This window comes from Theileria parva, chromosome 1 (genome assembly GCF_000165365.1).
Source record: "Theileria parva strain Muguga chromosome 1, complete sequence, whole genome shotgun sequence".
NCBI classification, from domain to species: Eukaryota; Apicomplexa; class Aconoidasida; order Piroplasmida; family Theileriidae; genus Theileria; species Theileria parva.
The window spans coordinates 1,877,263-1,904,954 of NC_007344.1; the positions used below are offsets into that span (position 1 = coordinate 1,877,263).

General features: G+C 35.1%; 17 protein-coding genes across 17 annotated transcripts; 10 read left to right on the forward strand and 7 right to left on the reverse strand.

Annotated features, from left to right (window-relative positions):
• Nucleotides 1-54: 54 nt before the first annotated feature.
• On the forward strand, nt 55-471 carry TpMuguga_01g00903 (uncharacterized protein; the record flags this gene model as incomplete). Its single annotated transcript, XM_761331.2, has 2 exons — nt 55-240; nt 275-471. Exons 1-2 carry the CDS (start codon nt 123-125, stop codon nt 469-471), a joined length of 315 nt encoding a protein of 104 aa, XP_766424.2. The 5' UTR covers nt 55-122.
• Nucleotides 472-483: 12 nt separating this feature from the next.
• FIG4 (SacI-like proteiny domain protein) lies at nt 484-3,125 on the forward strand (the record flags this gene model as incomplete). Its single annotated transcript, XM_761332.2, has 1 exon — nt 484-3,125. One exon carries the CDS (start codon nt 484-486, stop codon nt 3,079-3,081), a length of 2,598 nt encoding a protein of 865 aa, XP_766425.1. The 3' UTR covers nt 3,082-3,125.
• A 14-nt stretch (nt 3,126-3,139) lies between these two features.
• TpMuguga_01g00905 (uncharacterized protein) lies at nt 3,140-4,916 on the reverse strand. The gene is made up of 5 exons (XM_761333.2): nt 3,977-4,916; nt 3,781-3,876; nt 3,489-3,753; nt 3,334-3,388; nt 3,140-3,303 (listed from the first exon to the last, which is right to left on the reverse strand). The coding sequence occupies exons 1-5, from the start codon at nt 4,856-4,858 to the stop codon at nt 3,231-3,233; spliced, it is 1,371 nt and encodes a 456-aa protein (XP_766426.2). The 5' UTR covers nt 4,859-4,916; the 3' UTR covers nt 3,140-3,230.
• Nucleotides 4,917-4,938: 22 nt separating this feature from the next.
• Nucleotides 4,939-5,522, reverse strand: TpMuguga_01g00906 (putative integral membrane protein; the record flags this gene model as incomplete). Its single annotated transcript, XM_061305103.1, has 1 exon — nt 4,939-5,522. One exon carries the CDS (start codon nt 5,520-5,522, stop codon nt 4,944-4,946), a length of 579 nt encoding a protein of 192 aa, XP_061161674.1. The 3' UTR covers nt 4,939-4,943.
• A 437-nt stretch (nt 5,523-5,959) lies between these two features.
• TpMuguga_01g00907 (3' exoribonuclease domain 1 protein) lies at nt 5,960-6,880 on the reverse strand (the record flags this gene model as incomplete). The annotated part of the gene is made up of 3 exons (XM_761335.2): nt 6,549-6,880; nt 6,128-6,469; nt 5,960-6,093 (listed from the first exon to the last, which is right to left on the reverse strand). Exons 1-3 carry the CDS (start codon nt 6,859-6,861, stop codon nt 5,960-5,962), a joined length of 789 nt encoding a protein of 262 aa, XP_766428.2. The 5' UTR covers nt 6,862-6,880.
• PSMB7 (Proteasome subunit beta type-7) lies at nt 6,867-7,976 on the reverse strand. Its single transcript, XM_761336.2, has 3 exons — nt 7,805-7,976; nt 7,272-7,715; nt 6,867-7,182 (listed from the first exon to the last, which is right to left on the reverse strand). The coding sequence occupies exons 1-3, from the start codon at nt 7,899-7,901 to the stop codon at nt 6,908-6,910; spliced, it is 816 nt and encodes a 271-aa protein (XP_766429.2). The 5' UTR covers nt 7,902-7,976; the 3' UTR covers nt 6,867-6,907.
• A 24-nt stretch (nt 7,977-8,000) lies between these two features.
• Nucleotides 8,001-8,689, forward strand: TpMuguga_01g00909 (uncharacterized protein). Its single transcript, XM_761337.2, has 3 exons — nt 8,001-8,125; nt 8,163-8,230; nt 8,263-8,689. The coding sequence occupies exons 1-3, from the start codon at nt 8,024-8,026 to the stop codon at nt 8,639-8,641; spliced, it is 549 nt and encodes a 182-aa protein (XP_766430.1). The 5' UTR covers nt 8,001-8,023; the 3' UTR covers nt 8,642-8,689.
• A 76-nt stretch (nt 8,690-8,765) lies between these two features.
• On the forward strand, nt 8,766-12,012 carry TpMuguga_01g00910 (uncharacterized protein). Its single transcript, XM_761338.2, has 9 exons — nt 8,766-9,809; nt 9,849-9,933; nt 9,990-10,137; nt 10,210-10,500; nt 10,556-10,729; nt 10,770-10,897; nt 10,990-11,664; nt 11,706-11,784; nt 11,820-12,012. The coding sequence occupies exons 1-9, from the start codon at nt 8,902-8,904 to the stop codon at nt 11,984-11,986; spliced, it is 2,655 nt and encodes an 884-aa protein (XP_766431.2). The 5' UTR covers nt 8,766-8,901; the 3' UTR covers nt 11,987-12,012.
• A 1-nt stretch (nt 12,013) lies between these two features.
• TpMuguga_01g00911 (uncharacterized protein) lies at nt 12,014-12,539 on the forward strand. Its single transcript, XM_761339.2, has one exon. It carries the CDS (start codon nt 12,061-12,063, stop codon nt 12,484-12,486), a length of 426 nt encoding a protein of 141 aa, XP_766432.1. The 5' UTR covers nt 12,014-12,060; the 3' UTR covers nt 12,487-12,539.
• A 140-nt stretch (nt 12,540-12,679) lies between these two features.
• On the forward strand, nt 12,680-13,664 carry TpMuguga_01g00912 (uncharacterized protein). Its single transcript, XM_761340.2, has 2 exons — nt 12,680-13,062; nt 13,092-13,664. The coding sequence occupies exons 1-2, from the start codon at nt 12,691-12,693 to the stop codon at nt 13,155-13,157; spliced, it is 438 nt and encodes a 145-aa protein (XP_766433.1). The 5' UTR covers nt 12,680-12,690; the 3' UTR covers nt 13,158-13,664.
• A 168-nt stretch (nt 13,665-13,832) lies between these two features.
• Nucleotides 13,833-14,645, forward strand: TpMuguga_01g00913 (putative integral membrane protein). The gene is made up of 2 exons (XM_761341.2): nt 13,833-14,360; nt 14,462-14,645. The coding sequence occupies exons 1-2, from the start codon at nt 13,956-13,958 to the stop codon at nt 14,540-14,542; spliced, it is 486 nt and encodes a 161-aa protein (XP_766434.1). The 5' UTR covers nt 13,833-13,955; the 3' UTR covers nt 14,543-14,645.
• Nucleotides 14,646-14,717: 72 nt separating this feature from the next.
• On the forward strand, nt 14,718-16,139 carry TpMuguga_01g00914 (uncharacterized protein). Its single transcript, XM_761342.2, has 2 exons — nt 14,718-15,137; nt 15,234-16,139. Exons 1-2 carry the CDS (start codon nt 14,790-14,792, stop codon nt 16,026-16,028), a joined length of 1,143 nt encoding a protein of 380 aa, XP_766435.1. The 5' UTR covers nt 14,718-14,789; the 3' UTR covers nt 16,029-16,139.
• Nucleotides 16,131-17,120, reverse strand: TpMuguga_01g00915 (uncharacterized protein). Its single transcript, XM_061305104.1, has 8 exons — nt 16,921-17,120; nt 16,821-16,880; nt 16,649-16,778; nt 16,597-16,618; nt 16,523-16,570; nt 16,428-16,493; nt 16,270-16,348; nt 16,131-16,240 (listed from the first exon to the last, which is right to left on the reverse strand). The coding sequence occupies exons 1-8, from the start codon at nt 17,040-17,042 to the stop codon at nt 16,135-16,137; spliced, it is 633 nt and encodes a 210-aa protein (XP_061161675.1). The 5' UTR covers nt 17,043-17,120; the 3' UTR covers nt 16,131-16,134.
• Nucleotides 17,121-17,178: 58 nt separating this feature from the next.
• On the forward strand, nt 17,179-17,728 carry TpMuguga_01g00916 (RNAse P Rpr2/Rpp21/SNM1 subunit domain protein). The gene has a single exon (XM_061305105.1). It carries the CDS (start codon nt 17,266-17,268, stop codon nt 17,668-17,670), a length of 405 nt encoding a protein of 134 aa, XP_061161676.1. The 5' UTR covers nt 17,179-17,265; the 3' UTR covers nt 17,671-17,728.
• A 233-nt stretch (nt 17,729-17,961) lies between these two features.
• On the forward strand, nt 17,962-19,222 carry TpMuguga_01g00917 (uncharacterized protein). The gene has a single exon (XM_761345.2). It carries the CDS (start codon nt 17,981-17,983, stop codon nt 19,196-19,198), a length of 1,218 nt encoding a protein of 405 aa, XP_766438.1. The 5' UTR covers nt 17,962-17,980; the 3' UTR covers nt 19,199-19,222.
• A 338-nt stretch (nt 19,223-19,560) lies between these two features.
• On the reverse strand, nt 19,561-23,698 carry Sec31a (WD domain G-beta repeat protein). Its single transcript, XM_761346.2, has 2 exons — nt 23,234-23,698; nt 19,561-23,131 (listed from the first exon to the last, which is right to left on the reverse strand). Exons 1-2 carry the CDS (start codon nt 23,610-23,612, stop codon nt 19,578-19,580), a joined length of 3,933 nt encoding a protein of 1,310 aa, XP_766439.1. The 5' UTR covers nt 23,613-23,698; the 3' UTR covers nt 19,561-19,577.
• Nucleotides 23,699-23,985: 287 nt separating this feature from the next.
• TpMuguga_01g00919 (uncharacterized protein) lies at nt 23,986-27,642 on the reverse strand (the record flags this gene model as incomplete). The annotated part of the gene is made up of 5 exons (XM_061305106.1): nt 25,662-27,642; nt 25,357-25,630; nt 25,065-25,327; nt 24,218-25,019; nt 23,986-24,116 (listed from the first exon to the last, which is right to left on the reverse strand). Exons 1-5 carry the CDS (start codon nt 27,576-27,578, stop codon nt 23,986-23,988), a joined length of 3,387 nt encoding a protein of 1,128 aa, XP_061161677.1. The 5' UTR covers nt 27,579-27,642.
• Nucleotides 27,643-27,692: the final 50 nt, after the last annotated feature.

Consider the following 27,692-nt stretch of genomic DNA (forward strand, 5'->3'; position numbering starts at 1 on the left):
AAAGCCCTATATAACGTCAACATAAAAAATACTACCATATTATTCTTTTAGTATATTTTTTTTATTTTCAAATTACAATAATAAATTAAATTTAATGTGTAATAATAGCCTTGTAAGATATAATGTATATTATCCATTGTTTGAAAGTTTTTACACTTTCAATTTTTTTATCCTTCCTGGCGTATAATAACCGTTTTGCTTATTCTGTGAATAAAACTAAAATACCAGATAAAACCTTCGGTTAGTTTTAGCTATATTGCTTAAAAATTTTTAGAGGGAGTAGTTTTTCGTATTAAGAAAGGGCTGAACTATTTCACTGACTGTAGCGTAGATATGCTGTTAAAGCACTGTGATAAGGATACTTCTGTAAACTTTGAGTGTTTTAGATGTTTGGGAGAATGTATTTCAATTGCAGCTAGGGCCGCTCTGATGGACAAGGAGCACGGGGAGAAATTCGACGACGAGCTATGATTTTATACACTCATGACCAAGTACTCAGTTATCAAATATTGTTCTCTATATGAGTCTGACTCAAGAGTGACGTTCTGTGAACCTTCAGGAAGAACTGTTGTCATTGAGAAGAATAATTTGGGGGTGTCAGTTTTTGATTACTCTACCAATGACACCGAGTCAAAGTTCCAGTTCAACTGTTACGGCATTTTGGGCTCCTTAACCTTCATGAACCTTAAGTACCTGATAGTTGTTACTAAGGCTACAAAGTGCGGAAGGTTATTTTTGGACCACGATGTTTACACAATTAACTCAAAGAAGCTGATTCCGCTCTTTTACCCAGTAAACCTGAGCTCGAGGGAACGTGAGTTTCTTAGACTTTTCAACGATTTTGACATTTCCAGCAACTTCTACTTCAGTTACACCTACAACCTCGCAAACACACTTCAGCTGAATCTTAGCTATAAATCCTTGTCATCAGATAAAACAACGTTAATCCCGGGTGAAAACGACTGGATGGCTTTTGACCCAGTGCTTGTGGACCAGAAATATTGCTACAATTTTAACCACAAAATGGATCTTTGCAGTGTGGATGAACGCTGTTTTGGCCTATCTCTCCACGTTATTCATGGATATTTCTCAGAGTCTGTCCTTAACCTTAGTGGTCGCAATATAACATACACCCTAATATCAAGGAGATCAAGATTTTACTCAGGAACTAGGTACAGAAAACGTGGAATTACAGGAAGCGGTCAAGTGGCAAATGATGTTGAAACTGAACAAATACTCCATGACTGGTCAATGTCTCGTTCAATATCATCTTTTGTACTCGTTAGGGGGTCAATTCCAATATTCTGGTCCCAAGACCCTAGTGAATCGTTCCTAAAGAAGCCACCAATCATATACTCCCAAAACGATCCTACAAATTCCAGTGTTCGAAGTCATTTTATGGAACTTTTGAGCTCGTACGGAGGCCCTCTTGTGGTTCTGGATCTTTTATCAGATAACCCATCAACTGAGGAGGGCCAGTTATCAGAGCGTTACAGACGCATAATTGAGGAATTGAATACTGAACTGCCCAGTTTTCTTAAGATTATGTACTACTCAAAGAACATTAAATCTTTGCTTGAAAAGGGTGTGGCTAAGCAGATGGTAAAGGACGTTGTCGACACAGTCATGAATACTCTAAAGTTGACTTACTTACCCGCATTCAACTCAAACACCATAAGTTGTACTAACGTTGTAAATCCACAGAATCACTCAACTGACATGATAATACAAAAGGGCGTGATTAGAATTAGTTGCCTGGACTGTTTGGATAGGACAAGTGCATTTTCTAAACACTTATCGCTCAGAATGCTAAAGTACCAACTTGAACTTATTGGGATCAGAGTCAACTATGAACTGTCAACTTACTTCACCAATTACTCTCCAATACAAAACAGTTCCTTCACCGAAAACTGCCATCAAAATTCTCAAAACCTTAATCAAAGTAGTTATCAAAATTATCAGAATATTTACCAGAGTAGGGGCAGTTTATCAAATTCAAGTGCTTCATTTTCCTCAAATAGTTTATCTTCAAGAAGTAGCGCAAGTTTTGAACACAGGGTTAGCAGAGAACGAATGAACTCGGTGGGTGACGTTCTAGTCGTGGATAAAGATGAGGGGATAATAGTCAGTGACTACTTTGGATTCAATAATGTTAAGGGATTGATGTTTGAGGTTGTTAAGGACCGCTACGAGGAGATGTGTGACGTTTTATCAATGCAGTATGCTGGAAGTAAGGCTCTGAGGAAGTATGAAGGCCACATCAGTGCAATCAACATCTCCAGAGAACTGTTTACAAACGTTAGGAGAAGGTATAGGAATTACTTTGAGGACACTAGGATTCAGGAACTAACCAACGCATTTCTGTGTGCGGATCCTCTTTCATATTACTCGCAAGTTTGCCCCAACATTGAACAGTATGATCTGGACGACATTATCCACTTTAAGCCCATAAATATGCAGTTTAACATCGTAGACTCTTTTGTGCTGGCGTTTATAGTCTTCAATAAACGGATTTCCAAGTTTTCCCAACTTCAGCAGGAAAGTCCGGTTGAAGTTCCTGATGTGCTTGACGAGGATCTTAACTACCTAATATACACTAGGTTTTTCGATTTGATTTCCAAACACACTTTTGAAATCACTAGGGAATTTGACTCCATCGATGATAACACTGATTATGTTTGTGATTATTCACCTGATGGCACTTTAATGTCGGAAAGAACTAATGTGCTGAAGAAGGTTATGTTCAATTATCTCACTTTGGAGTATCAGTTACAGGAAGGGTACACTTTCCTTTCCAAGTATAAACCCACTAGTAAAATCATTGACCTTGATAACTCCTCAGCGCTAGATTACAGCTCAGACATGCTAGTCAGGCCTTTTATTTCACCAATTATTCAAGAGTACCAAGATCAACAACAGGCTGATCAGGACGAACAGGCTCAAGATTTAAATTTGCAGGACAACTCTTCTGATTTCATCAACTTTTTGTCTCCTTTAGCCGTTTACGACCCCAGTCAGTGGTCCTTGACCCTGAAATCCAACATCAACTCTCTAAACAGTTTCATCAATGTATCAATTTAATATAATCAATATTTTCAATCAAATACTAGACTTTTCCATTATCTTAAAAATTACTCTATATAAAGTTTATTATATTATTTTTAAAGAAATTTTAAGTGGATTAAATTCTATTGAACTCAATACAAATTGTTAGAGCGTAAGCGTTAAAATTATTTAGAGTAGTGTTTAAAAATCCTAGTGTATTTTTGTGCGTGAATTAGTCCAGAGATGATTCGATTTGGGCTAAAAAAGATAAAATTAAGGTTAACTTACTCGAGTCCGTCATCTCCAACTGATGAGAGGAACTTCTCAAGTTTATTCTCAATTTCTGCAAATTTCATTAAATTAAAATTATTATACACGATTAGTATACACAGTAGTAGTAGATACTCTACTAGTATATTATATGTAAAATATTATACTAGTACCTCGAGATTTCTGGTGGAAATTATCACCTTCAAAGTTAAACTTGAAGATATCAAAATTCTCATCAACAAAAGATAATAAGCAGGAGGCTTTGATTATTGAAATTGCAACGAGTTCGTTGGGCGTGTAGTTTATGCACATTTGAGTCTTGTAAATGTCAATTACAAGTAGCCTTACAACCTCCTGGAGCTTTTTAGCGTACGATTGAAGTTCAGTGAACTCATTTGAAACCGAGACTAGGAAAAGCCTGACATAAGGTCCTACTAACTAGAAAATATTAAAAAATAAACAAACTGAATCTGGTAGTGGAATTGGTCCGATAAAGTAGTCAAGTGAGTGTAGTAGTTGATTCTCACGATCAAGAATTTGCGATTTTAAATTCTTTATCTCCTAAGCAATTTTATAACCTAGTTTACACTAAGTTATTCAGTAGTTTATATATATTTATAATATAGTTAAAATATAATCTAGATTGCTTTAAAAAACTAACTTCTCCATCATCCTGTAACATCCAGGAAGAAACGGAAGGGGTTGAGGTGAATTTAGAGTTTTGGCTAACGATGATTTTGTATACAGTGGTGCTGATGTCGTACAGCTTCCTGGTGGATTTTAAGAGTCCGATTTCATCCTCTTTGTACTTCCAAGCCAGAAGCACACAGGCGGAAGCAGTTAGAAACTGCTCATCAGATTTTGAAACTACTCTCCGGTTCAAACCATTTTTTTCATGATTAAATTTGGTAGAGGTTATCCAGGACTTACTAGAGTTCCTATAAAGTTGTAAATAAACCAAAGCTGTTAAAAGCGTCGGAAGAGATAAATTAAGCTTTTGGCAGAGCAGCAGAACTGTATCGGCAGTTCTAAGCACAAACTTCTCTTCAAAATAATCAACATCAATTTTATAATTTGCAGGACCACAAGATAGTTTAAACACTGACATTATATCACGCTTCAACTTTTCTTTGGTTGATAGTTCAGATTTCAAATTTTCTTTAGTTAATAATTCAGATTTGACATTTTCTTTGGTTGATAGTTCAGATTTAACCGTTTCTTCGTGCGATAATTCAGATTTAACCGTTTGTTGAGTTGATAACTCAGTTTTAAGATTATCTTTACTTGATACTTCACTTTTCAAATCACATTTTGACTCAAAACTTGTTGAATCTGACTCTGATTTAACAGGTGTAAAATCTTGTAATTTTTTATCTTCGTTTTTAGCAGAATCTTCAGTGAAAAGTGAAGAAGGTTCGGTGTTAATTGAGGCTGTGTCATCATGTGACTCTAAATCAACCTTGAGCCTTTTACGACCCCTTTTATTGAAATTATTGGGAAAAGAAGCCATTGGTTTCTCATTATTCTTTTTGTTACGAGGCATTAAATATTTTACAAATAATTAATGTACAATAAATACAGAAAAAATATAATGTATGTTTTGGGGGGAATACATTTAACAAATCACTTTAAATATTCATCATTATGCCAGCTACAAGAAGCAATGAGCCAATAATTCCATACATTTTAAAACCTGACTTCACAATCATTGTTTCAGTGGTTCCATCCGCTTTGTTACAAACACATGATACTGAAAATGGGTTTGTATACGCCCCTGTGACAATGTGATATACATGAGGATGCTCATCAAACTCATTAATCTTGTTTGTGACAGTGGACGTATTGAATAACGTTAAAAAGTCCCTATCCTCCCCGTCGGCTTTAACATGATAAGGGCAATCCACAGGGTCTGATGGTCCATCGCAACCGTACATGAAGGTATCTCCTCTCGGATCAAGTGTTATGGTGCACGGTTCTCCCTCCCTCTTTATTTGGCTGAACGGCGTTGCTCCATAAGCCTCGTTTTCGTAGAAGTTACACCCTGTTCTTATCCGTACATTTGGATTATTAATGGGTAATTCAGGACCATCACCACCGGTATCACCATCAGCACCGCCATCAGCATCATCATCAGCTGCAAGGCAGAACTCATTGATTATTACAATAAACCCAATAATGGCACTGTACAATACCTTTATTGACTTCATCTTCACTCTTCTTTGGATTATAAGTTATCCCCTAATTCAGTTATTTAAACTTAAGTTAGACTATATTCCTTGATTATAACTTTTGTGCCAATTTTTTCCTAGTTTTTTAAACAACTTTTTAGTGTTTTTACAATTCTATTAATTAAAAGTGATTCTTATTATCAACATTTTACCTTTTCAATGTGTCACTTTTACACATCTGTACACTTCAAACCGCTCATTTAATAGAGCTAAAATGACACCGATGTGTAAACTTACCATTTGTCCATTTACATTGAAATTATTCTAATACTATTACTAACTGTAGTTTTATACCTAAAATAACATTATTCCCATAATGTACCATAATATACAAATTTTAAAACATTGAAACTTATCTTAATTACAAAAGTATTGCAATTAAACAGAATCCTAGCTGAAAGTATTATTGAGTCGTTTTAAGATCCTGCTTTTAACTTTTCAACTTCCTCCATATATTTTACAGCAGCTTTTTGAGCCAATGACTTGATTAGTGGTAATGAGTGACCGTATAAGCCACTTCCAGAGTCGATTGTAATCAGTGAAATTTCCCCTAAACATGATTAAATAACAGATATACAAATTACCAGTTTCAGGGTCACACAGAATAGTAAGGGCTGTGGAACAATAAGTGACAATCTCATAGTCTGTAGGATCCAAAATCACTAAATCTTCGGCCGTTAAAGAGTCTGAAGATGGTCTAACAATGCCAACTGAAACTGAATATGGCACACTAATCATCTCAATTCCAGACAGGTAAAGGCACAAGATGAGCGTGTTTATGCACACTGACAAGAGTCCTCCAGAATCCTCCATTATTTGTACCCGAAGCGATAGTGTTACCTTGCCTAACTTGTCAACTTTTACCAACCTTTGCATTATCTTCAGTAATGTACATTCCATACTTCTAATAGAAGACTTAATTGTACCTATCAAACCATTATAATAATGAGTAGAATTTCATGAATATCTGAGAAATGTGATAAATAAAGAGGAAGGAAGAAATACCTGAGGAAGGCCGAACGAAAACCTCCATGTGAGGCTTATGGAAGTTCCCTGGAGCATTTTTTGACTTTGTTTCAGAGGAAAACATTAAAATCGAGATCACTGAGGTCCTGCCTCCGATCCCAGTCAGATTCCCTTTCTCATCTCTGACGTTACCTACACTTATTTTACAGGAAGGTCCACTTTTCAGTGGATTTAACTTAAAGGAAAAGGGCCTAAGTGAATAATTTGACCTTTCATCAATTCTCTTGAAATTTATCATAATATTTACTGCAGAATCAAGTATAAAATATATCATGGGGAATGTGTAAATCATATCACTAAATTCAGTAGTAAATTGATGGATAAATTGTTTTAAAAGGTTAGTCAACCTCGATTTGATCTACAACGAGGTGTTTTTTAATGTGTTCAATATGTTCTCTGAGGTATTCGGTGGTTCCCGGTGTTAGCTTATTATCAGGAGCTGCGTAGGTTCGAGAACATACTTTCTTAAACGTTCTCGAGTGTTTTGAACCGTTTTTATCCAGCACAACTACGTCTACGTTTCCGCCCGATCCTAAATCGTTGGTAATTCCTGCACTTATTGCCTTTACCGCCAGTTCCACCGCCTCCTCAACACTCATTCCATCAAAATAATCTGCAAGATTAATTATAAATTTATTATAATACTATAGTAATACATTATATTTAATAATAGCATAGCATTGTAAATGTGTAGTTGGTTACTTTGTTCGAGAACTGTCATGGCATTTAGGGATCCAGAGCCCATGGTACAGAATGGAAGTGAGTCTGAAGATCCATGGGGAGAAACAGAGAAGAGGTGAGGTCCAGTGTAATCGAAACCTCCAAGAATTAGAGCACATTGTTTGTATCCTTGATACTTAAAGAGTTCATGTACCAGCATTGATATACACATCTGGGCCCTGGGTTGTTTCTTAGTATTTAGTCTATGAAGTTCAATGTTATTTGCAAGCCATAGAGTTGTGTGTTCAAGGTCAGCCGCAACTCCTGCGCCTGCGCAGTATATGTTATCCGATATCTTATGAAGCTTTGAACAGTTCTTATCTGCAACTATTATACCCTGAGTGGCTCTGGTATCGGCTGCCAAAACCACTGAATCCTTTCCCATCACTCCGCAAATCGTTGTTCCAGTTTTCAGATAATTATGACCTGTACAAATATATTTGATGAGTATTATATGCATAATTTAATATTATATGAATAATCTAATATTATATGAATAATAGTATAAAAAGTACCGTTGATAGAGTTTTGAATTCTTGAATTTCTGGAATAGTTGGAAAAGTCCCATCCACCCTTTTGGGACATATAAGTCTTCAAATAATCATAGTTCATGATTATAATAAAATTATTAATATTATTAATATTATGAAATGGTTAGTTGGTAATACACAGTGGGGAATTAATCTTTAAAAAAATTAAAAATAAAATAAAATATATTCTACATTATTATTCCGATGTTGGAATACAGACCTGAGAACTTTACTAGTGAAGAATTTAGATTAACTGGGAGTCTTTTTTGCAGTTGCGGAGTCCCGTTCACCAACAGGCATAGAAATGTAGATTAAAAAATTAAATAAATTAACATGATTGTAGGTACCATGTTATCACGTCTTTTGTCAAAACTGTATAAATAATGTGGAATCTCAAAATAAGTGTAAAATGTTAGTTTTACTAGAAATAATAATCCTATTAGGTGTGATTCCATAGTAGAAAAAGTAGAGGAATTACACCCAAACGAGGATATATTTGTTTGCACAGTTCAAAGGTGTAACCAGGCATTTCTTAATTTTCCAAGCCTCAAGGCTCACGCTAAATTATCGCACTCGGTCTCAGTCGACACCGTTGATGATTTTTATGAAAAGTTTGGAGATGTTGAATATTCAATACCAAAAACACAATTGTTAACTAAGGACAAACATGGATTTAAGACGGTTTCCACTCAGAATCTGGAATCTTCACAATCACCCATGAAGTTTGGGAATCAGGATTCCAGTACCGGAAAGTCAGAAAAGTCACCGAAAAAGAATACTAAGTCAAATTTGAAGGAAGACGATTTCGAATCATTAATGTAACATAATTTTAACTAATTTCAGTGTGTTTTTTAATTTTTTAATTTTAAATTAACATACACCTTGTAATATATATTTTACACATCAGGTAACGCGTGTCTATTTCAAAGTGTTTTTAATCTTCTGTAATTATTCTTTTTAGAATGTGCTGTATAAATTTTAATTGTTGTTGAGTTACACATTAGTCCCAATACTCGCGATAAATTATGACTTCTTCTACAGTATAAAATGGAAAGGACACTATAAATAATTTTTAATAATTTATGGATTCTTCTTTTAACAGTTTTCAATACGCATCGAATAGTTTCAAACGTCCTAATATACCTTCAGAGAATAATGATATTTCTGAGGAATATTTGGAGAATAAGCCTAAACGCACTTTCGGTTTCTTCTCAGCCTCAAAGCTTGATACTAATAATCCACAAAACGATGATTCATCTTTTTTAAAAACATATAAACCTGACGAAAATCTTTTAAACAGTCACTGGCTATTTTCAGATGAATCGCCTCTTAATCAAGTTTCAAACACTAATTCAATTACACATTTAAATAATAACACACTGAACAGTTTTAATCAGACTTCTATCGCAACAACAAGGGCCACTTCAATTGAAACACCAACGGGGTTTAAGCTAGCGTCCGGTAAACAGTGTAATTACTTTAACCCCGAGAAGACTGAGGAGTTTAGGAAGCTTTTAGGTCTTGATGACGTTGATGTAACAGTTGATTCTCTAAAGCCTGCAGTGCCTCGATTTACAAACGCCAACAATATGACTCCGGAGTCGAACCAAAATTTCAATGTAAACCCAAATTTGAAGCCTGAACAGACATTTAGGCAAAACACTAGCGTTTACGAAGATTCAAACTCAGATTCCAACTCCAATGCGGAAACGATTTCAGACCTTCCATCGCAGGATTCAGGAAAGCTTTCATACACCGATGTTTGGAACCTCCACTGCACATTTACACACTACTATAGCTCTAATATGTCATTAGAGGTCATTTCTAAACTGTGGCGTAAGTATGGAAACCCATTTCTTGTAAACTATAGTAATGCTGAACAGTACAGTTACCTCTTGTTCACTCATCAAAATGACCATGTAACCGTTGGAGGGTTTAATGAAATCGTGTCCTGCTTCAAGAAAATTGTATCAAAGTCTAATATTAACTTGTAAGTTAACAGAAATTTTGATAATATTTTACCCTTTAGACGCCGACATGTTTATGACGATTCTTGGCTCAGGGATAAATTTAAGTTACTCACACTCATTTCGTGTAAAAGATATACCAAAAAGGTAATCTATCACTATTACACATATTACATCATTAACAAGAGTATATTAATGATTAGATATATAAACTGTGTAAGACGAGAGATTTGATGTATTCGGTGATGAATGTTCCACTTCCAAATCCCATAAATTTGATAAGGAAACTCATAAGACTTGTTAAAACAGGAAACTCACATAACGATTCCATACTCACAAGGATTTTTAACCGTATCAACCGTTGTTACTATATTTTTATAGTATTATAGTAGTGTGGTATTATTATATTGATGAGTGATGTAGGTGATTCGACACCCGATATTCCAGTGGTAGTGAGAGTGGAGTCATATGACGGCATTGATGTTTATTTGTTTGACGGGGCTGAGGTGTACAGGGGAGTGTTATCGGATAACCACATTAAGTCGGCCTTTGAATCCAAGAAGGTCCGGCCAGGCTCAAAGTTACTCCTCCAGGGCGTAATTTTCAATGAAATTAAAGATGAATTTGTGCTTTTACTTAACTTTAACTCCATTTCAATAGCTTCTAAACGCTCACTAGGAATTCAACCCAAACATACCAACGTCATCATCAAAGGTATTCAAATATCTTACACTTACGCATACACAAGGATTAGTGTAATATGTTTTAGATTTGGTGGTTGGAGGAGGAAGAGTATCAAGAGTTGAGGTTGTGGTATTGAAATACCTGCCGTTGGTATATAAGATTTGGTACAAATGTCCTGAAACTTGCGAGAAAAAGTGTCTTACACTTTCTGAAAATGAATACATTCAAATTACGCAGAACCCGGAATCTAAAATTCTAGGTAATCTCCCATAATACTACACAATGCAAATTACGTTTAGGAACAATTGAGAGTATATCAACAGTTTACACAATGTACGTCGTGGATGCCTTGGTACTTAATGAAAACGCTCCCCTTAATCAACATAAATTCCTCCTTAAATCATTTCTCACCATTACTCTAAACAACGTATGTTAATTCTCATATAAATGGGCGTCATTAACCTATATCACCTATATTAACCAAAATATACTTGCATTAGTATTATATTGTTATTATAGGTTGATGATTCGATATCGTATGTATTGAGGCCTTTGACGAGATTTGTATTGACTAATACGATGATAACCTATCACACTAATATTGACTTTTTCTATGATAACCAGCTTGACTTTGAGCCAGTAAAGCTTTCAAGCACACCTCATAGTAAGCTCGATGTGTTGGAAAGTAATGTGAAGTTTCCAGAGAATTTGGTTGACAGATGTGAGATATTCAGGAGTATTTTGAAAAAGTGCCCATCACTCTCAGTGCCAGAGGATATAAGCGAGGACGAATATTTTGAGAGGATAAAAAATAAAAGTGAGAAACCAAGGTTATTTCTGGGCCAAATTTGCGATTTGAACGGAGTAGTATTACACGTGGAGGAGCTTGAGGAGTCACCAAAGTACTGTTACTTCAGAGTATACATGAGTACTACAATGTTAAATATCGTGTGTGTAAAGATTAGCTATAAAAACGTAAATGACCAAAAGAGCAAATTCTCAATCACACCTGATATTAAGACTTTACATAAGAGACTTAATGAAGCTCATGTCGCAGTCGCTTCAAGTGGATCTGGCCCAGATTCACCCACAAAGGGGACATATCCGTCAATTTTTTATACCTTATCAAATTTACAATATGTAGGACTGGATGAGCAGTATTCGATATACAATTTTCAGATGAATTCTGACCAGGTAATTATTTCCTAGGATAGCAGCTGAAATGGAATTTTTAGATATCTTTGAAGGAGTGTTTTGTTTTAAAAAAACTTCAAGAATGTTTAATTAATAGCGGAATGATATGTTTAAAATCAGGTTCATAAAAATTAAAATAATATTCTGTATGTTAGGGTTCCAGATTTTGCTGTCCGGATATCAGTCGTTAGGAGACACACATGTGGAAAACGCTTGTAAAATATTTGTAAAAGGAACATTATTTAACATTGTCGAGGTTTACAGACTTGTACAACTTGAATGTGTGTATGTTCAAGAGTTTCTTGACATAATCAAGTGCTAGCAGCGTGAATCTACCGCTTCCCCATATATACTATATATTTTTTATTTTTCGCTCAATAGTTAATTATAAATGAAATGTTTTATTTCACTTTGCTTCTGGTAGTTTCTTCCACTGTTTTTGCAATAGACAGAGACACCAAGTTAGAGGCTAACCCATACGCTAAGGTTCATATCAGAAACAAAGCGCATTTGTTGGAGCGGCTCTCGCAGATTTTTAACGCCGCAACCAGTGAGGACATCGCCGGGTTCTCAAAGGATCTGCTCAGGCGCAAGTTCGGAAAGGGTGAACTGCTGGATTATTCCTACCGGAATCTCGAAAGATCTGATTTTGTAGGAATACTCCCGAGGTGTGTATGCAATTATTTGACCTGTAATTTACCCATTTGTGCCGCTCTTTGCTTTAACAACGACATCAAAAGCGAGAAATTATTCGACTGCCTCTCTTGCTTCGGAGAGTGTATTCCCATGTTCTTACGCTGTATTACTGGTGATCAACATTAACTAGTAGTATTCCGTTAAAATTAGTATTGATTCAATTTTAAGATTACATTTTGGTATCAAATTAACATTACTCATAGTTATATACTTGTATAATATATTAAAGAATATTCTAAATAATGGTGTATAATTAAGAGTATATAGCTACTAGTATAATAGTATAAAATAGTAGTATAGATATTGCAATTGTATATAGAATATATAGAAATGATGAAGATTTGGGTGAATTTAATAGTATTGGGATTGTTGAGATTTGTTGTTCCAGTATGTTCTAATGGTTATAGTGAAGTGAAAACAACGCTTCACGGTATGTTCAAGGATAAGGATTTTGGAGAATCCCTGGACCTTCTAATTAGCAAGTACAAATATACACCGGAGTTAATTGAGAAATCGTTCAAAAGATGTCTGGAGAAGAAAGTGGAGGATAACAAGCTTATGGCCTGTTTTATCTCAGGTCTTTACAGAGAAAAGGTGCTGGAAGAACACAAACTACTTCTTTGTATAGCTGAATACGCCAAGGACGCAGTGGTGACGTGTATTATATCATGCCTTAACAACTACACACCCGAGTGCTTTAAGGTAATTCTTTGCTCTTGCATTATTTTTAGTGTTTCGGAAACAATTTGGAAAGGATAAAGACGTGCATGGACGATGCTCCCTACACTTATATGTAAATTATTTAAAAGGGTTATAAACACCCAAACTTATCTAATCTTTCACATAGCTATTGTTAATCTTGTGAACTTATTGCATGATTATCTTAATTCTCACCAAGCTAATTGTGAATACTTTCATTACAAAGTTATCAACTGATAAAATTATTAATATACATTAGGTTTGACATAGGTATGATAAACATTAATGTTTGTTGTGGTAGATATAGTGACGTAAATTAACAATAGTGTAAAATAGGAGAAGTGATATAGTAAATAACGAGTGGGACTGGTAATCCATGTGATTAAAAGGTAATAATACACTAAGAAAGTTGAATATGGATCCGGTGGACTTGACGTAATGGTTCAAGATGGACAACATACGGAATGAACACAGGAAACGAACTCAGATTGGGATAAGAATAGTTAGAAGAAACACTTGAAGGAACATTAAATGGGTCTTTAGCTCCAATTTCAGAGGGGTTCATGTTGTAGTCCTACTGAAATAAATTTTCTGATACATGTGCATACTGATTAGATAAGTAATAGGATTTTAATATATATTTAATTTATAATTTAAATTTCACATTTTAATATTATAAAATTAATTTATATATAATGAAAAATATGTTCATGGGAATTGGAGAAAATGTGTTAGGCGGTAGTGTGTTATACGTTGCCCTGATAATTTGCATAATTTGTTGAGTAAAATTTTGATTTTAAAAAATAACCTATAAAACATATGTAAATTAGTATAAACCATATGTAAATTATTATAAACCATTTTAAATTATTATAAATCACTTGTAAATTATTATAATGTATGGAATCCGGTTAATTTGGGGGATAATTCTCCTATTTTGGAGTATTATACCCGTATTAAGTGCCCCTGGATCCCCTAAAAGAGGAATAATGAGCAAAAACCAAATAATGAAGATGTTAGATGAGTCTGTTAGGAGAATAATTGATCCACCCATGGAAGAAGAATCTGATAAGAAAGCATTAACGAAGTACATTTTTCTAACAAAATCGCTCTCAGTATGCATGAGTAGAGGTAAAATTACCAAAGGTGAACTGGTTTCTTGTATCAACTCAAGTTTTACTGACCTTGAAATTGTGCCTCCGCCACAACTAATTCACTGCGTGGGCGATTATCTCATTTGTACCGGTAAAACTTTCATTAAAAGGATGAAAAAAGGCCCAGAAGATGAACACTTTTTATCCGTATTTTTCATTACACATTTGTTACACAGTTAAATGCCATTTTTACATATATATTATGAAAATTATATAGATAAAATTATGTATTGATGATAATTTCTTAGTGTATGGGAGAATGTTTGCCGAATCTGGTATTATGTATAGTAAGATCGGAGCCTCAGCCTGAAAGATATGAAGAATTCTAATTAGAAGAAGGTTAAATCTAGTAGTGTGTACAATATCGAGTTTGTCTAGTGAAATTATAAAATCTGTAAATTTTTGTAATTTGAATTAAATACCATTTTCTTACATTTTTAAAATATAAATTATATTTAATTTTGTATATAATTGTGGATTCGTGCTTTTCTTGTGTTGAGAAGATTGCCCTACACAGTAATTAATTTCTATTTTAATTTACTTCGATAATTACAACTGATATCGCACACAGAAACTATGCTCGCGTCTAAAGTGTTATACTTGGCCTTCCTTCTATCTACTGTCTTAATAGGCTCCACGCCGTTTGACGACTACCAAAGTCAAACGGCGGCGATTCTTGAGCTTCTAGGCAGGAAGGAAGCCAATCGCTCACTTATAAAAGTTGTTTCAGACTGCATGGGAAAGACTTTTAATATTAACGGAAAATCTCAGGATTTCCTCCGTTGTGTAAATGACTCACTCCACACCGATGATCTCACAAATGCTGATGATATTAGGTTCATTTTAGGAAATTACGTCGTCAGATCATCAATTCTACTTTACAAATGCTACGCTAAAAAAAGTGACATAATCTACTGTTTAAAGGTTGCTCATCATATCTCTACTATTACTCCACCTTTTAGCCTTCGTTATCAGTTATATAGTTAATTATTATCATTGTAATTGTAAATGTGTAAATAGGTGTTTGGAGATTGTTTGCCATTACTAATGAGGAATTTGTTCGGGTTTAGTGACTATACTCGAAGGTGCAGAAGGCTGATTCATATGCCTAACTACGACAAGGATGACGGCTACTTAAAGGATGAGGACGACGATTATGACAAGGAATATGATCCATACGACGATTACGATGATGACTACGATGACGATTTTGATGACGAAGATCTGGGCGATTATGACTATGACGTTGATGAAGAAGATGAAGGCGCATTCAGCGATTTTCTAAGTGAAAGAGCTAAAGACACTGGTTCTCCCACTATTAGTGTCAAATCTGATAGTGGCTCAAGAGATGCTGATAGTCTGGATAATAGTGCACTGGATAACGTTGCACTTGGTAATATTTTACTGAGTCTTGACCCTAATTTTACACACAGTAATGTTGACATTGATGCTTCACAAACTCTTATTGACGCCAATGTTACACAGGATATTGATGACCCTAATCGTGCACATACTAGTATTGACCCTAACTTTACACACAGTAATGTTGGCATTGATGATTCACAAACTGTTAATGACCCCACTGGTACACAGGGTGTTAACGACCCCACTGGTACACAGGGTGTTAACGACCCTAATCGTACATATACTGTTAATCCCGGTGTTACACATGGTCCTGGTGCCCCTAATCTTACATATACTATTGTGGATCAGAGTGCTACACAGGACAATACCGTCCCTGATCCTATTTTGCCGGATAACAGTTCTGGTGATTCTATTGAAGTACTAGGACCTGATGACCAACATTATCAGTAGTCTTATGTCATTCCATTATTGTCAATTCACACATTAATCTCCAATAATAGCAACACACTTAAAACAATGTAAACAGACTTAATAGTTGGTTAATTTGTAATATAAACTAAATATACTTATTAGGTATTTTTTGTGCCATTAAATCACCTTCAGAGTATACCCCTATAGGGTCTCCAATACAAAACTCGGCAGAATTACTTATTATCACATTCCTATTAATATGAGTAAATTTGTAACTTACTTGTCAAATTCTGTGTTTGGAGTCCTAGGTTTTAAAAACTTTAAAGTAAAAAAGTCACAACTTAACCTCTTGCACTCCCCTAATCAAATATTATCACTAGAATTAATGTTAAAGTATAAAGATATAAAAAATAACGTAAAAAGGTGTGTAAAAAATACTGATGGCATCGGAATAGGAGGAAACAGTCTCAAGAGTGCCGATAATTTGCGATGGTTTACAAATGCCTGGAAAAGATGAGACTAAAGAGACGAACCTTTGCGATTCAAGTTAATGTTATATAAAGATGATAAAGCTCCTGAAACTAAGAAATTACTTGAAGAAACGAACTTCTGTTGGCCTTAACTGAAACCTAAAGAATTTTAATAATTAATTGTCTAACCCTTCCATTTAATAGGGGATAGAGATCCGTTAAATTTGAAGAGTAACATAGTTTAGATAAGCCAAAAGACTCGTTATACACATCAAACTCATCTACCCTAACACTGACACAGTCAGTTTCCTCAACACATCTGAACATAGTGTAAATAATAGTTAATTATTTGAGAATTTACTTCATCAGAGCTTCTTGGTAGGGATAAGAATCAGGAGATTCTCGATCACAGTGAAATGACCTGAAATTGAGATTAACCCATTTATAAAAGTTAAACTTACAAATCATTTAAATGTAGAAAGTTGTTATTAATACAGTAATCATAGAGTGAATAAACCAGTTTTATTTCATTTACAAATATATAATAATAGATAAAAAATGAATTGATATAAACCAAATTCATATGGATAGAATTACTGAAATCATTAATCAAAATTAAAAATAAGAAAATGTGTAGATTAATTTGTGAGATTGAACGACATCAACTATAAATGTGTATCAAAATGTGAATGGGGAATATATTCCATTAAATTATGTGATTTCAAATAAATTTTTTATAAATTAATCAATAATTTGTTTAAAAAATTATTTATTTTAAATGCAGAAATTTGTAATCTAGAGTTTTAATGTCATCTGAGCTTGATTTCAATAATCTCGACTCGATTTTCACGTTTAAATCAAAAAAATATAACAAACCAGCTGAAAAGAACAAGTTTGGTCAAAGAATTTGCTTTCTCTTGAAATCCGCACAGTTATTCTCCACAACAAACCCTAATCTAAGCCGTTTTTACATCAAAGAACTCGTTGAAATTTGCGAAAAACACTTGATAAGGTTAAATCCTAAGGTTAAGAGGAAATTCTGCAAAGGTTGTTACACATATTTCGTCCAAGGTTTAAATTTACATACTAAGAACCCTGCTGATTCTGTTATTAACGTTGATACTAATACATCTAAAAGTGTTAAGAGTAATTTATCATTTTCAACATGCCTAATATGTACTAGAACTAGAGCTCACCCTCCTCAAACTTGATAATCTTTTCTTTTAAAATTGATCAGAATGTTCTTTAAAACTAATATTTTACCCATTAGCTATGCATTTTTACATTCATTTAATGCACATGTACTACCAAGTATATATAGAAATTTGTCATACATGTATCCAAATGAATGCGTTTTTGTATATCTATTATTTTTACATACATGTTTACTTATTAGCAATCCATTTTGATAAATAGCACACAATTTAATATATTTATTTGAACAATGCTCCTTTTAATTTTTAGCTTAATTTCATTAGTTTACCACGAATTTTACTTAAAAAGGGGAATTTTTATTTAAAAATGGGGTTTTTAAGTAAGAACGATAATAGTTCAGTTAAAAGTGACGGGCCAATAAAGATTGATAAACTCTTTCCCGATGAAAATAATAAGAACAAAGATGATAAAAGAAACCTGTCCCGTGCATCGTCAGGTAAAATTAAGAATGGAAGGAATAAGAGGAAACGGCGTCGTATAAAGGGGTCCAACAAAACTATAAGGCGTGATGTGACTGTTTTAATTGAAGAATTGAAAGGAGAAATCCACCCTAAAAGTGAACTTGAATCATTAGATTCATTGGATACACTTTCTGACCTTGACGCATCTCAGTCATTTGAATTGAGCAGAAATGATTTTGATCATTCTCTGAGCCTGAATACTAAGAAGGAACTAGATGAGATATATGAGGCTATTGATGAGTTAAACAAACTGTGCATTGAACCTATTAAAGTTAAGCTCAAAAAGGATTACGTTAAGATTAAGAAATCAAATAAGGATCCTGAGAATAGTGTTAATGATAAAGTTGAGGTTGCTGAGGATCTCAGATATAGCGCTGATATTAACATAGTTTTATCAAGCAGGAAAAGGGGCGAAACTGATGCTGATGCTGATGTTGATACTGAGGAAAATACTTCTAATGACTTTTCACTCATTGTTGAACCTGCTAGTGATGAATCAATATCCGGAGATAACTCAGGCTCAGCACTCATTGCTCCCAGCAATAACTTAAATTTACAGATTTCCCATTTCAGCTCTGACTCTGTAAGGACACTAGATAACTCAGATAATACCGATTCAAACAATAAGAAAGGTAATATTACTGGTGAAGATGACCCAAGTAATCCTGACACAACCGGCCGCTCTGGTGACAATTTAGAAAAGAATAGCCCTTTTTATTCAAGGACTCTTTTTTACAGGTTCCATGAACCTTCCTTTTACTATGATTATTATTATAACAGTTTTGTTCCGAATCATTCTAATCTTGAGTATACCAAGTGTCCCAGCCCCAGTAGTCTGGGCTTTGATTCCGTAAACTCCCTCAATAATTCCCTTAATGCTCCTAGTGAGATTATCATTAAACCTCCAGTTTCCATTGGAAAATCAATTAGTTTCCGCAGTAATGTGTGCAAGTCTGTTTTAGCTAAGGACAGGTTCATTTCTGATACTGTTTTCCAAATTAACTGGTTCAACCTTAGCCGCAGGAGAAAATCCAAGTCTTTTCTCCCCTGCTGCATTGCTTAATTTAATTAATTTTATTATACATTTTTATTCCACTAGTATAATTTTATGATATTTTACACATTATTTAATGTGTTTATTCATCTATTATCTACTTTATGTATTATACTCGTATATTGTGTGTAGTACATATACCGTGTATATTTACTATAGTATTAAGTATAAAAAATGTGTAAAACTGTAACGGTATATATCACACATTTAATTGTTTTTAAACTAGCAAAATGGTAAATTGGGAGTCTAATATCAAGGTTTGTGCTTTACTAGTCAAACGAGGGTGTACAGAACAAGGTATTCTCAAAACTGTAATACTCATAGAACTACACAGCTGCATGCACAATGAGTAACAAATATAAAGTAATATATACTATGTGGTAGAATATTATTTGGGAATTAATCGTTTAAGACACAGGATCCAGGGTTTGTTTTGGTTATCCCAGATTTTGGAAATGATGTTGGTAAGGATGAGGTTGGCGTTGTAATAATCGTCTTGTGAGACTGCTCTACACAGTGTGGCCAGGAGCGAATTCGCCTCAGCACTAAGTGAACCTTGTTTCAACATGCCTACTAAATCATTTACGCTCTGTTTACTTTCTAAATCCATCTTGGAATCTCCGAGTTTCGCTGTCAATGAATTTAACGTTGAGACCACCAAATCTAAATCAGCCTTTGGCATCATTTCTCCCTTGGGCACATTCTGCGTTGACGCTATTATTAACTTGTTCGACTCCTGCGTCGCAACTGTTTTTGAGGACAGCTGCTGTGTCGCTGTTGGATTTGGCCAGGGTACTGGCATTCCTGGTTTCACTGCACCTGCAACTGCGCCTGGTGCACTACTTCCCATGCTGAAGCTCTGTCCACTGCCCCCCCTACTATAACTTGGTGCGGCTGTTCCAACTGAGTAATTCTGTGCACTTGGTCCCATACTGTAACTCTGCGGTCTACTTGTCAGTGGATGTACTGGGTTACTAACATTTGAGTTATAACCTGGCCTACTTGTTTGACTCATGTTTGCCACACCACTACCAACTTTCGCAGTCAAGCTAGTATTCAAATTTGTGTTCAAACTTGTGTTCAAATGACTTGGAACGGCATTCAAATTAGCATGTGCAGGATTCAAATTAGTATGAGTAGGATTCAAATTAGTGTGTGTAGTATTTAAGTTGGTAGAATGTGGTAGACTGTTGTATGAGGATAAGTTAGTGCTTGAGGTGTTGCTTGGGTACTGTGAACTTAGAAATCCTGTTGACACTGAACTTACAGCTGTTGAGCCTGACACTGAATTTGCCGTTGCATAACTCTGTGCCACTCCTGGAACTGCTGTTGATCCTGGATAATTAGTGGCTTGTGCTGGGTAATGTGAAGTAGGTTGAAGAGCTGTTAGAGGCACAGTCCTTGTTGTAGTATTTGTCATTGATTGACTTAGGTTTGCTACTGGTGCTGTTGTTAGTCCACTTCCAACTCCGTGTACAGAAGATTGAGTTGTATAAGGTGTTGGTTGGCCAACAGAATGTACTGCATTTGGTACCGTTGACGTTGCTGGATGTTGTAACCCAGGTTGTACTACAGGTTGCGTTCCGTAAGGAGTTTGCTGAACCCCAGGTTGTACCAGCGGCTGAGCTCCGTAAGCTTGTTGTACTACGGATTGAACAGGTTGAACGGGTTGTTGTACGGAATATTGAGGTGAGTGTTTAGTTGCAAGTTGATTTTCAATTTTCGATTTCATTTGTCGAAGTTGTTCAGAATTTGAGGCCCCCGTGACATTAAGGGTTTCCAAGGCCTTATCCAACATGCCAGCATCAATGAATACTTCAGACAGTTCCATCAAAACGGAGTCAAAACTATCATTTTGGTATCCAGCAGTTGTATTACTCCACATTGAAAATGACAACACTGATAATTTCAGCATCATCTCAACTCTTTCCTCCAATCTACCGCCGTCCAAACCAGCCTTAGTGCTACTTAAACTCTGTTGTAATTTCCATAGATTAGCCACTTGGAAATAATCACATGCTAATATATATGCAATTGTAGCCTCCTGATAGAAACCTTGTTCGAAGAGACGTTTAGCAAACTTGTGTGAGAGTGTTCTGAACAGTGTCAAGTCCCCACCGTAGGTATAAAGGATGCAAAGTGTTTCCTTCCAGTCTTTCAAATTACTGTGTAAAAGCACTGTTTCAACATCACCTTGCATTAACAGGTGCAACAGGTTAAGAAATGGGTCCTTTTTAGACTCCACTACCTTTTCCACTAATTCTAAAAACACCTCCTGGCCTCCTACGTACGCCAACAGTAAACCTTCAACCACTTTATTCAAGTCCAAGCATCTCTTTGCCGCTTCTTTAAAATCTGCATTCACTAACTTATTCTTCAATTTCTTATCCGAGCACCAATCTAAACCACCCAATCCCATATTCACGCTGGTTACATTAGATTCCGTGTTCAAATCCAATAAATTGTTGGGATTCATCAAACCGGAGTTAGGATTTAATAGGCCTGCGTTAGGGTCCAGTAAGTTAGAATTGGGATCTAATAAATTATTATTGAGGGTTAGAGAATTGAAGAAATCTTCCGCATCTTTATCATCTTGTGATGCGACTTCACTTAAACTATTCGTTCTATTAGTGAAATACGATCCTCTGTTACTTAGGGATTGGTTTCCCAGATTTCCACCCAGTTGTGTTGGTAGATTTAAACTATTTGTAACATTTGAATTGACAGACTCTGTTGGCAATAAATTAGTAGCGGGCTCAAAATTCGAGTAACCCAACGTTGACAACAAATCTTTCAGTTGTCCTTTATACTGACATTTTAGAACTGACCAGGTAAGTTTTTCATATTCACTTGTGCTTGAATTTGCTTTCGATTCACAAAACTCCGTAAACATATTCTCGTCACTTAACATACCCATCACTTCCAGCACACTATCCAGCATTTTAACGCTATCACTATCAAGCTGTGATGTGAGAGTAAAGTTATTAAGCTCGACATTATTCCATGAAGTAACTTGACCTGCAAATCCAGAAGTGATTCCACCTCTTTTCCTGGTCCAAACTGGTAAATATGATCCTTCAACTGTTCCTGAATACAAGTCATGGACGTTAAGTTGCCCATCATTCGCTTGGGATAGGAACAGCCCTGGTGAATTTGGATGCCACTCCACTCTTGAATGATGTGATAGCGCTTCTGTCTGGAACGTCGACAGTAGTGTAAATGTGCGTTCTGGAGTCAAATGCCAACACTTGGTGGTATCATCTTTTGAACTTGTAAGCAACACGCTTGGGTCATGTGGTGAGAATTTCAAATCAGTCAATCCTCTTGTATGGGCCTTAACATCACCATGTCCCCTTGCATCTGTGTGTGATTTAACATCACTGTGTGCATTGAGTTCAAAGAGTGGAGCTGAAGTATTTCTGAGATCCCACAACTGTACTGACGGTGCGTTATCATCACCGTAGGCGACTACTAAATACGTTGCTTGATCCGGCACCCAGTCCAGTGCTACTGGATTTACACGTCCAATGGGATCTCTAAATACGCTTGCTGGTCTGTTTACGTTAAGATCCCAGACAACAACGTTGCTAGTATCAGCAGGATTAAGCGCAGATCCTGCTGATGCCAGTATGTGTGGCAAACGGTGGTTCCAACTCAAACTCGTTACCTGTCCCACTTTCCACTTACCGTAGCTCACATCTGTAGCTGCATAATTAGATGGGTCTGACAAGTCTAGTGAATACACTTGTCCATAAAGTCCAGCTACTCCTAGCTTATTCTTTCCGCCGTATGCCAAACACTTAATTGGTGAGGAACAAACATTAGTAGTATAAGTTTGTAATAGAGTTTTACTTTCAGTTAGGGCTGCTGAATCATAGAAAAAAACATCCCCAGAACTTGATCCAACTACTATTAAACCCTTATCGTCAGTATACGGCGCTCCTAAACATCCATCAACACAATATACAATACTATATACTTAATAATATAATTGGTAGTATAATACTATATAGTTAACAGTATAGTGAATAGAATGTGACTAACCTAGTTTAATCCACTTCATGGTTGTAAGGTGAGTGTTTAAATCCACTGGCATGGAGTGTAGAAGTGAGAACTCAGCTATTCCGGCCGTGCTCCTGGACGACACGTAATCATCAAAATTACTCCCACCAAAGCTAGTATTAGTAAATGAGAACGGCGTTTCTGGAGCGAATTGGTTAAAATTAGTGTTTTCGAAGCTATTTGTAAAAAAATCAGAATTAGAGTCCGACTTTTCGGTGACTTTGAAGTCAAGTAGGTTAAGCGATAGCGGCTGCGTGTCCTCTCTTGGCGTAGTATTACACGAGGACTCGTGCAGGCCTGAGGCCGCCAGAACGTAGCGCGAGGTTGCGCTGCAGGGCGAGAAAACTCCAAAGCCTTTCATGCCTTTCACCGATAAATCAGACGAAAAACCTCATGGGTAATTTAAATTAAATCTTGACAGCTTATTTGATCAACTAATTGCGAAAATCGTAAATTGATTATAATAATGGAATCCACCCATCTACAATGTGGGTACAACAGATACATTTTTTATCTTTTCAGTTAAAACTCATTTTTTACCCATTTCTGACTTTATAAATAATATTACTATATTTTATACTCAATAATTCTCCATTATTTTACTAAAATTTACAATCAATATCACACATTTTAATACTATAGTTTCTAATAGTATAATTTCTAATAGTATAATTATCAATAGTATAATTAGCAACAGTATATATAGTACTGGATATGTGAAAAGGATGTTAAATTTATAATTTTTTAATATAATCAACAATATCATTGCTGAGTCCCTTTAAATCGCCAAAAACAAGACTGGAGTAGTCTGGTGATAACCTCGAAGTTGTTTCCTTTATATACTTCACACCCATTTTTATAGTATCTGACCATTCTTTTATACAATAGCATTTATTGTAATAACAATATTAACTAAGTATTTACTAACTACATAATCAGCATGTGTAATAATAAAGCTAGTTTAACCTTTTTTGGGATGTTCAGCGTCGGTATTTATCAGAGATCTGTCTTTGATTAATTGAAACCTAAATGAGTGCGGGATTAGAAAGTTTTCGACCTTTTCTGGATGTAGAGTCGTGCTATCTTCGAAGGGACAATAGTACGTTTCATTCAACACATTTAAGAACCAGCTGATGACAAATAGGCAATCTTTTAAACTATGAGCATTACTGTTGTTTAAACGTCCGGAACCAGATTCGCTTATCTTAATGAAAGGATAGACAACTTGAGGAAAAGTGGACATGATTGTGCAGACGAGTACTATATAACCGACTCTAACAAAGTCATTTCTGGCATATCTAAACGCGTTTATCAGGGTCAAAACCCTCTCATTTATCCAAGATTCAAAATCCTGCACATTCCTTGCCATAAAGTATGGGTTTAAAATCTTAGTACTTAGTACTATCTTATTAACCAATGGTAAAAGCCTTTTAATCGTAGCCAAAGACTCCTTTTTAATTTTCAAAGGTTGAAAATTTGTCCATTTCTGATCAATTCCCAATGCTGCAACTTTATCAGAAGATAAATCCGCCACTACACATGACTCTAAAAACTTGAAGAACATATCCAAAATTCCATAGTATCGTTCTGTCATTTGTTCACTAAGACCGAAAGTACTCAAAACTGCTAACATCAAATCCATTAGCAGTGAACCAACTGGGTGATTGACATCAATTGGATTCAGATGTGACAGATTATATAATTTGTTAAGACTAAATGTGGTATAACGATTACTAAAAATACGTTCTTCACCCATCACAGTGTAATCCTAAACCCAATATATAATGAGCGCGAAATTAATGAGTAAAAATACCTTGTTGAAATGTAGTATAGTATTAAGAAATGAAACATATTCTGTTAATATTTGTATTGAGAATTTATTGAAAAGAGTATCTTCAAATAAACTTTCAACGTTGGAAATATAATCTAGAAACGGACCAAAAAGGCTAAATATTTGTCCAAACCACTTTTCTGGTTCACTAGTAGGTTTTGGCAAAATTCTCAGAATGCTTAGCCATACTGCGAGAAACAACTCATCTATCAAACTATACCTTGTAATACTTACTATTTTTAGCCCTAAACACATATTACTTTATGTAAAATACCTTGTTCCCCTACAACTACCGTGTTATAAACAATGCCGCTAACAAATTTGGTAAAGTTATAGTTAAGATCATCAAAGTCTTCATCCCAGTCCTTCCAATCTAAATCGGCTGTAAACTCTAAAATTGCACTTAAAATAGCTTCACAAATTTCTGCTGATTGAAGTTTACAGTAGAGATCTAAAACGGAATCAAAATTAGCTCTACATTCGTCATACTCCAAACATAATTTACAAGCCAACTCCAGACTTCTAGTCCGAATTACAGGCACCGTAGTCTAAACATAGTCTAAAGATAATATTTCTTACCGTGGCTATTAGTAATAAGTCCTTTATCAGCTGATTGATCGGTTGGGTTTTAGGCAATTCACGCCAAATATTCTCGTCCTCGCTATTTTTATACAGGTTACTAAGTGGTACCAGGCTTTGAACTTTCAGTTGTGGGTCCTGTGACGAAACACACTTTATCAGAAATGACAATATTTTCGCCTTAGTTTCGTGTGTTATTAGTGGCTTCTTACACCAGAGGTTAAGTATCCTACTAATTCTAAACACCAGCAACTTGCTGACTTTGGATAAAACTCGGTTACTCCGTTCAGTATCTAATAAATTTACAATGTTGCTGAAAGATTCTAAAAGCGCTACAAAATGCTTATAGCAATGAAAGTTATAAAAGTCCTTGAAACACAGAGTGTAAATCTGGAGAAAAGTGTCATACTCCAAGAAATTATTCATATCAAGGAAATTGTTTAAACTGAAGTTAACTATCGAGTTAAATGTAAAATTAAACAGGTCAACTAATTTAATATTCATACAAGAAATTAAGTCAGGAACTAAGTTCAGGGCTGGAGCTGTTGTAGGAACCTCTTCATCATTCCAACATTCAATAGTGTTTTCATCAAGTCTTAAATATTTAGTCCTTAGGAGGTCAAGAAACTTTAGGAATCCACCTCTAGAACCAAGTATTTTGTAAAAATAAAATGTTAACTGGCGTTCCATTAAGACTTCAAGTTGGCTTTCCTTTAATTCTGGGTTTAGACTTACAAGTTCTTCAAAGTTTTTATAGTATGGCACATTGTTAATATCAACCTTGTGATGGGTTTTAGGAGAGCTTATTGGTGACACACTTGACTGAACTGCTGGGATCGGCTCCACATTATCAAAATAAATTTTAGAATAATTGTCATTATTCACTGAACTCGAGCTGAAAATTGTTGTCATTAATTTGATTGACTCAGTTTCAAACTCTTGCAATCCGGCTCCAGAGTGTACTAGAAAGTCAAAAACTTGGTCCAATAAAAGTGAAAAATCTAAAAACACAAAATCGTAAGGCACCTTTTCAAATAAAAGTGCAAACCCTTTCAACATTCTTAGTACATTTTTTACAACTACTGTTAAACGCTCTGAACCAGCAGTAGCATTTGAATGCTGTAAAACTTTCGACAGGATGGTAAATTTTTGTAAAAAATTTGACAACAATTGGAGCAATTCTTGATTTTTGTACACAGTTCTAAAGCAGTAGGAATAGAAATTAAGTATAATACAGTCCAGATACAGGTTAAATTTAAGTTGAATCGGGTCAAATTCAGTGTGGAGTAGATCTGGGTTTAATTCCAATTTCTTCCACTTCTGAAAAAATTGAATTGACCAAATTTTAGATAAATATGGGTAAAACTGTTCGGCCATTTGATTTGTTACATTTCTATCCTTAAAAATGCGCATAGAAATGCGTTCCTTAAACACATGGTGGAGCAGAAATATCAAATTATAAGCCTTAATATCAATTGAGTTTTCAATTGATTTTAGTCTTAAAATGAAGAAATAGTAAAATTCTGGGCAATTTAATGGGAATTCATTTCTAAACACAGATCTAATTAAAAGGCAGAACTCCTTAGGCATAATGACATTATTGGCCTCATACACCAATTCAATAGTTTGCTGAAGCTTAAGTTTAATGTCTGAGAAAAGCTGACGGTAATCTACATTAGTGTTAGGATCGTTTGTTTTCAAACGAGATAATAGTTTACAAACTGAATTTTTTAAAATAATAAACGAGAGCTTTGAAAAATCATCGTTACGGGTTGTTGAGATATGTAAAAGAGTTGAGAGGAAAGAAGCATTGGATTCAAGCTCAATAATCCTCAATGAGGCTTCATTTCTTACAGCTTCTATATTAGATACGGATCCTTTGAGTAAGTTAATGACATATTCCGATTCTTCTGACATTTAATCTATAAAATCAAATAATTAACTTCATCTTGATAAAATCTTTCTATAATACAAACAATAAAAAATCCAAACATCTTATAATGTAATATTTAAATCTGTGGTGAATGGTAT

Bases quoted from the DNA above. Each gene is read 5' to 3' on its own strand.
- TpMuguga_01g00905 (XM_761333.2), bottom strand. From the start codon at position 4,858: ATGCCTCGTAACAAAAAGAATAATGAGAAACCAATGGCTTCTTTTCCC. The intron at 3,877-3,976 runs GTTAGTTTTTTA...AAAATTGCTTAG, and splicing joins TGTTACAGGATGATGGAGAA to GAGATAAAGAATTTAAAATC. The intron at 3,304-3,333 runs GTAAGTTAACCT...TATCTTTTTTAG, and splicing joins GTTGGAGATGACGGACTCGA to CCCAAATCGAATCATCTCTG.
- PSMB7 (XM_761336.2), bottom strand. From the start codon at position 7,901: ATGAACTATGATTATTTGAAGACTTATATGTCCCAAAAGGGTGGATGG. The intron at 7,716-7,804 runs GTACTTTTTATA...ATATTTGTACAG, and splicing joins AATTCAAAACTCTATCAACG to GTCATAATTATCTGAAAACT. The intron at 7,183-7,271 runs GTAACCAACTAC...TTAATCTTGCAG, and splicing joins CATGACAGTTCTCGAACAAA to ATTATTTTGATGGAATGAGT.
- TpMuguga_01g00909 (XM_761337.2), top strand. From the start codon at position 8,024: ATGTTGGAATACAGACCTGAGAACTTTACTAGTGAAGAATTTAGATTA. The intron at 8,126-8,162 runs GTAGATTAAAAA...ACATGATTGTAG, and splicing joins TCACCAACAGGCATAGAAAT to GTACCATGTTATCACGTCTT. The intron at 8,231-8,262 runs GTTAGTTTTACT...TAATCCTATTAG, and splicing joins TCTCAAAATAAGTGTAAAAT to GTGTGATTCCATAGTAGAAA.
- TpMuguga_01g00910 (XM_761338.2), top strand. From the start codon at position 8,902: ATGGATTCTTCTTTTAACAGTTTTCAATACGCATCGAATAGTTTCAAA. The intron at 10,730-10,769 runs GTAATCTCCCAT...AATTACGTTTAG, and splicing joins CCCGGAATCTAAAATTCTAG to GAACAATTGAGAGTATATCA. The intron at 10,898-10,989 runs GTATGTTAATTC...TTGTTATTATAG, and splicing joins TCACCATTACTCTAAACAAC to GTTGATGATTCGATATCGTA.
- TpMuguga_01g00911 (XM_761339.2), top strand. From the start codon at position 12,061: ATGTTTTATTTCACTTTGCTTCTGGTAGTTTCTTCCACTGTTTTTGCA.
- TpMuguga_01g00912 (XM_761340.2), top strand. From the start codon at position 12,691: ATGATGAAGATTTGGGTGAATTTAATAGTATTGGGATTGTTGAGATTT. The intron at 13,063-13,091 runs GTAATTCTTTGC...CATTATTTTTAG, and splicing joins ACACACCCGAGTGCTTTAAG to TGTTTCGGAAACAATTTGGA.
- TpMuguga_01g00913 (XM_761341.2), top strand. From the start codon at position 13,956: ATGTATGGAATCCGGTTAATTTGGGGGATAATTCTCCTATTTTGGAGT. The intron at 14,361-14,461 runs GTATTTTTCATT...ATAATTTCTTAG, and splicing joins AAGATGAACACTTTTTATCC to TGTATGGGAGAATGTTTGCC.
- TpMuguga_01g00914 (XM_761342.2), top strand. From the start codon at position 14,790: ATGCTCGCGTCTAAAGTGTTATACTTGGCCTTCCTTCTATCTACTGTC. The intron at 15,138-15,233 runs GTTGCTCATCAT...ATGTGTAAATAG, and splicing joins ACATAATCTACTGTTTAAAG to GTGTTTGGAGATTGTTTGCC.
- TpMuguga_01g00915 (XM_061305104.1), bottom strand. From the start codon at position 17,042: ATGAATTTGGTTTATATCAATTCATTTTTTATCTATTATTATATATTT. The intron at 16,881-16,920 runs GTAAGTTTAACT...TCTCAATTTCAG, and splicing joins TTTCTACATTTAAATGATTT to GTCATTTCACTGTGATCGAG. The intron at 16,779-16,820 runs GTAAATTCTCAA...CACTATGTTCAG, and splicing joins TACCAAGAAGCTCTGATGAA to ATGTGTTGAGGAAACTGACT.
- TpMuguga_01g00916 (XM_061305105.1), top strand. From the start codon at position 17,266: ATGTCATCTGAGCTTGATTTCAATAATCTCGACTCGATTTTCACGTTT.
- TpMuguga_01g00917 (XM_761345.2), top strand. From the start codon at position 17,981: ATGGGGTTTTTAAGTAAGAACGATAATAGTTCAGTTAAAAGTGACGGG.
- Sec31a (XM_761346.2), bottom strand. From the start codon at position 23,612: ATGAAAGGCTTTGGAGTTTTCTCGCCCTGCAGCGCAACCTCGCGCTAC. The intron at 23,132-23,233 runs GTTAGTCACATT...ATGGATGTTTAG, and splicing joins CATGAAGTGGATTAAACTAG to GAGCGCCGTATACTGACGAT.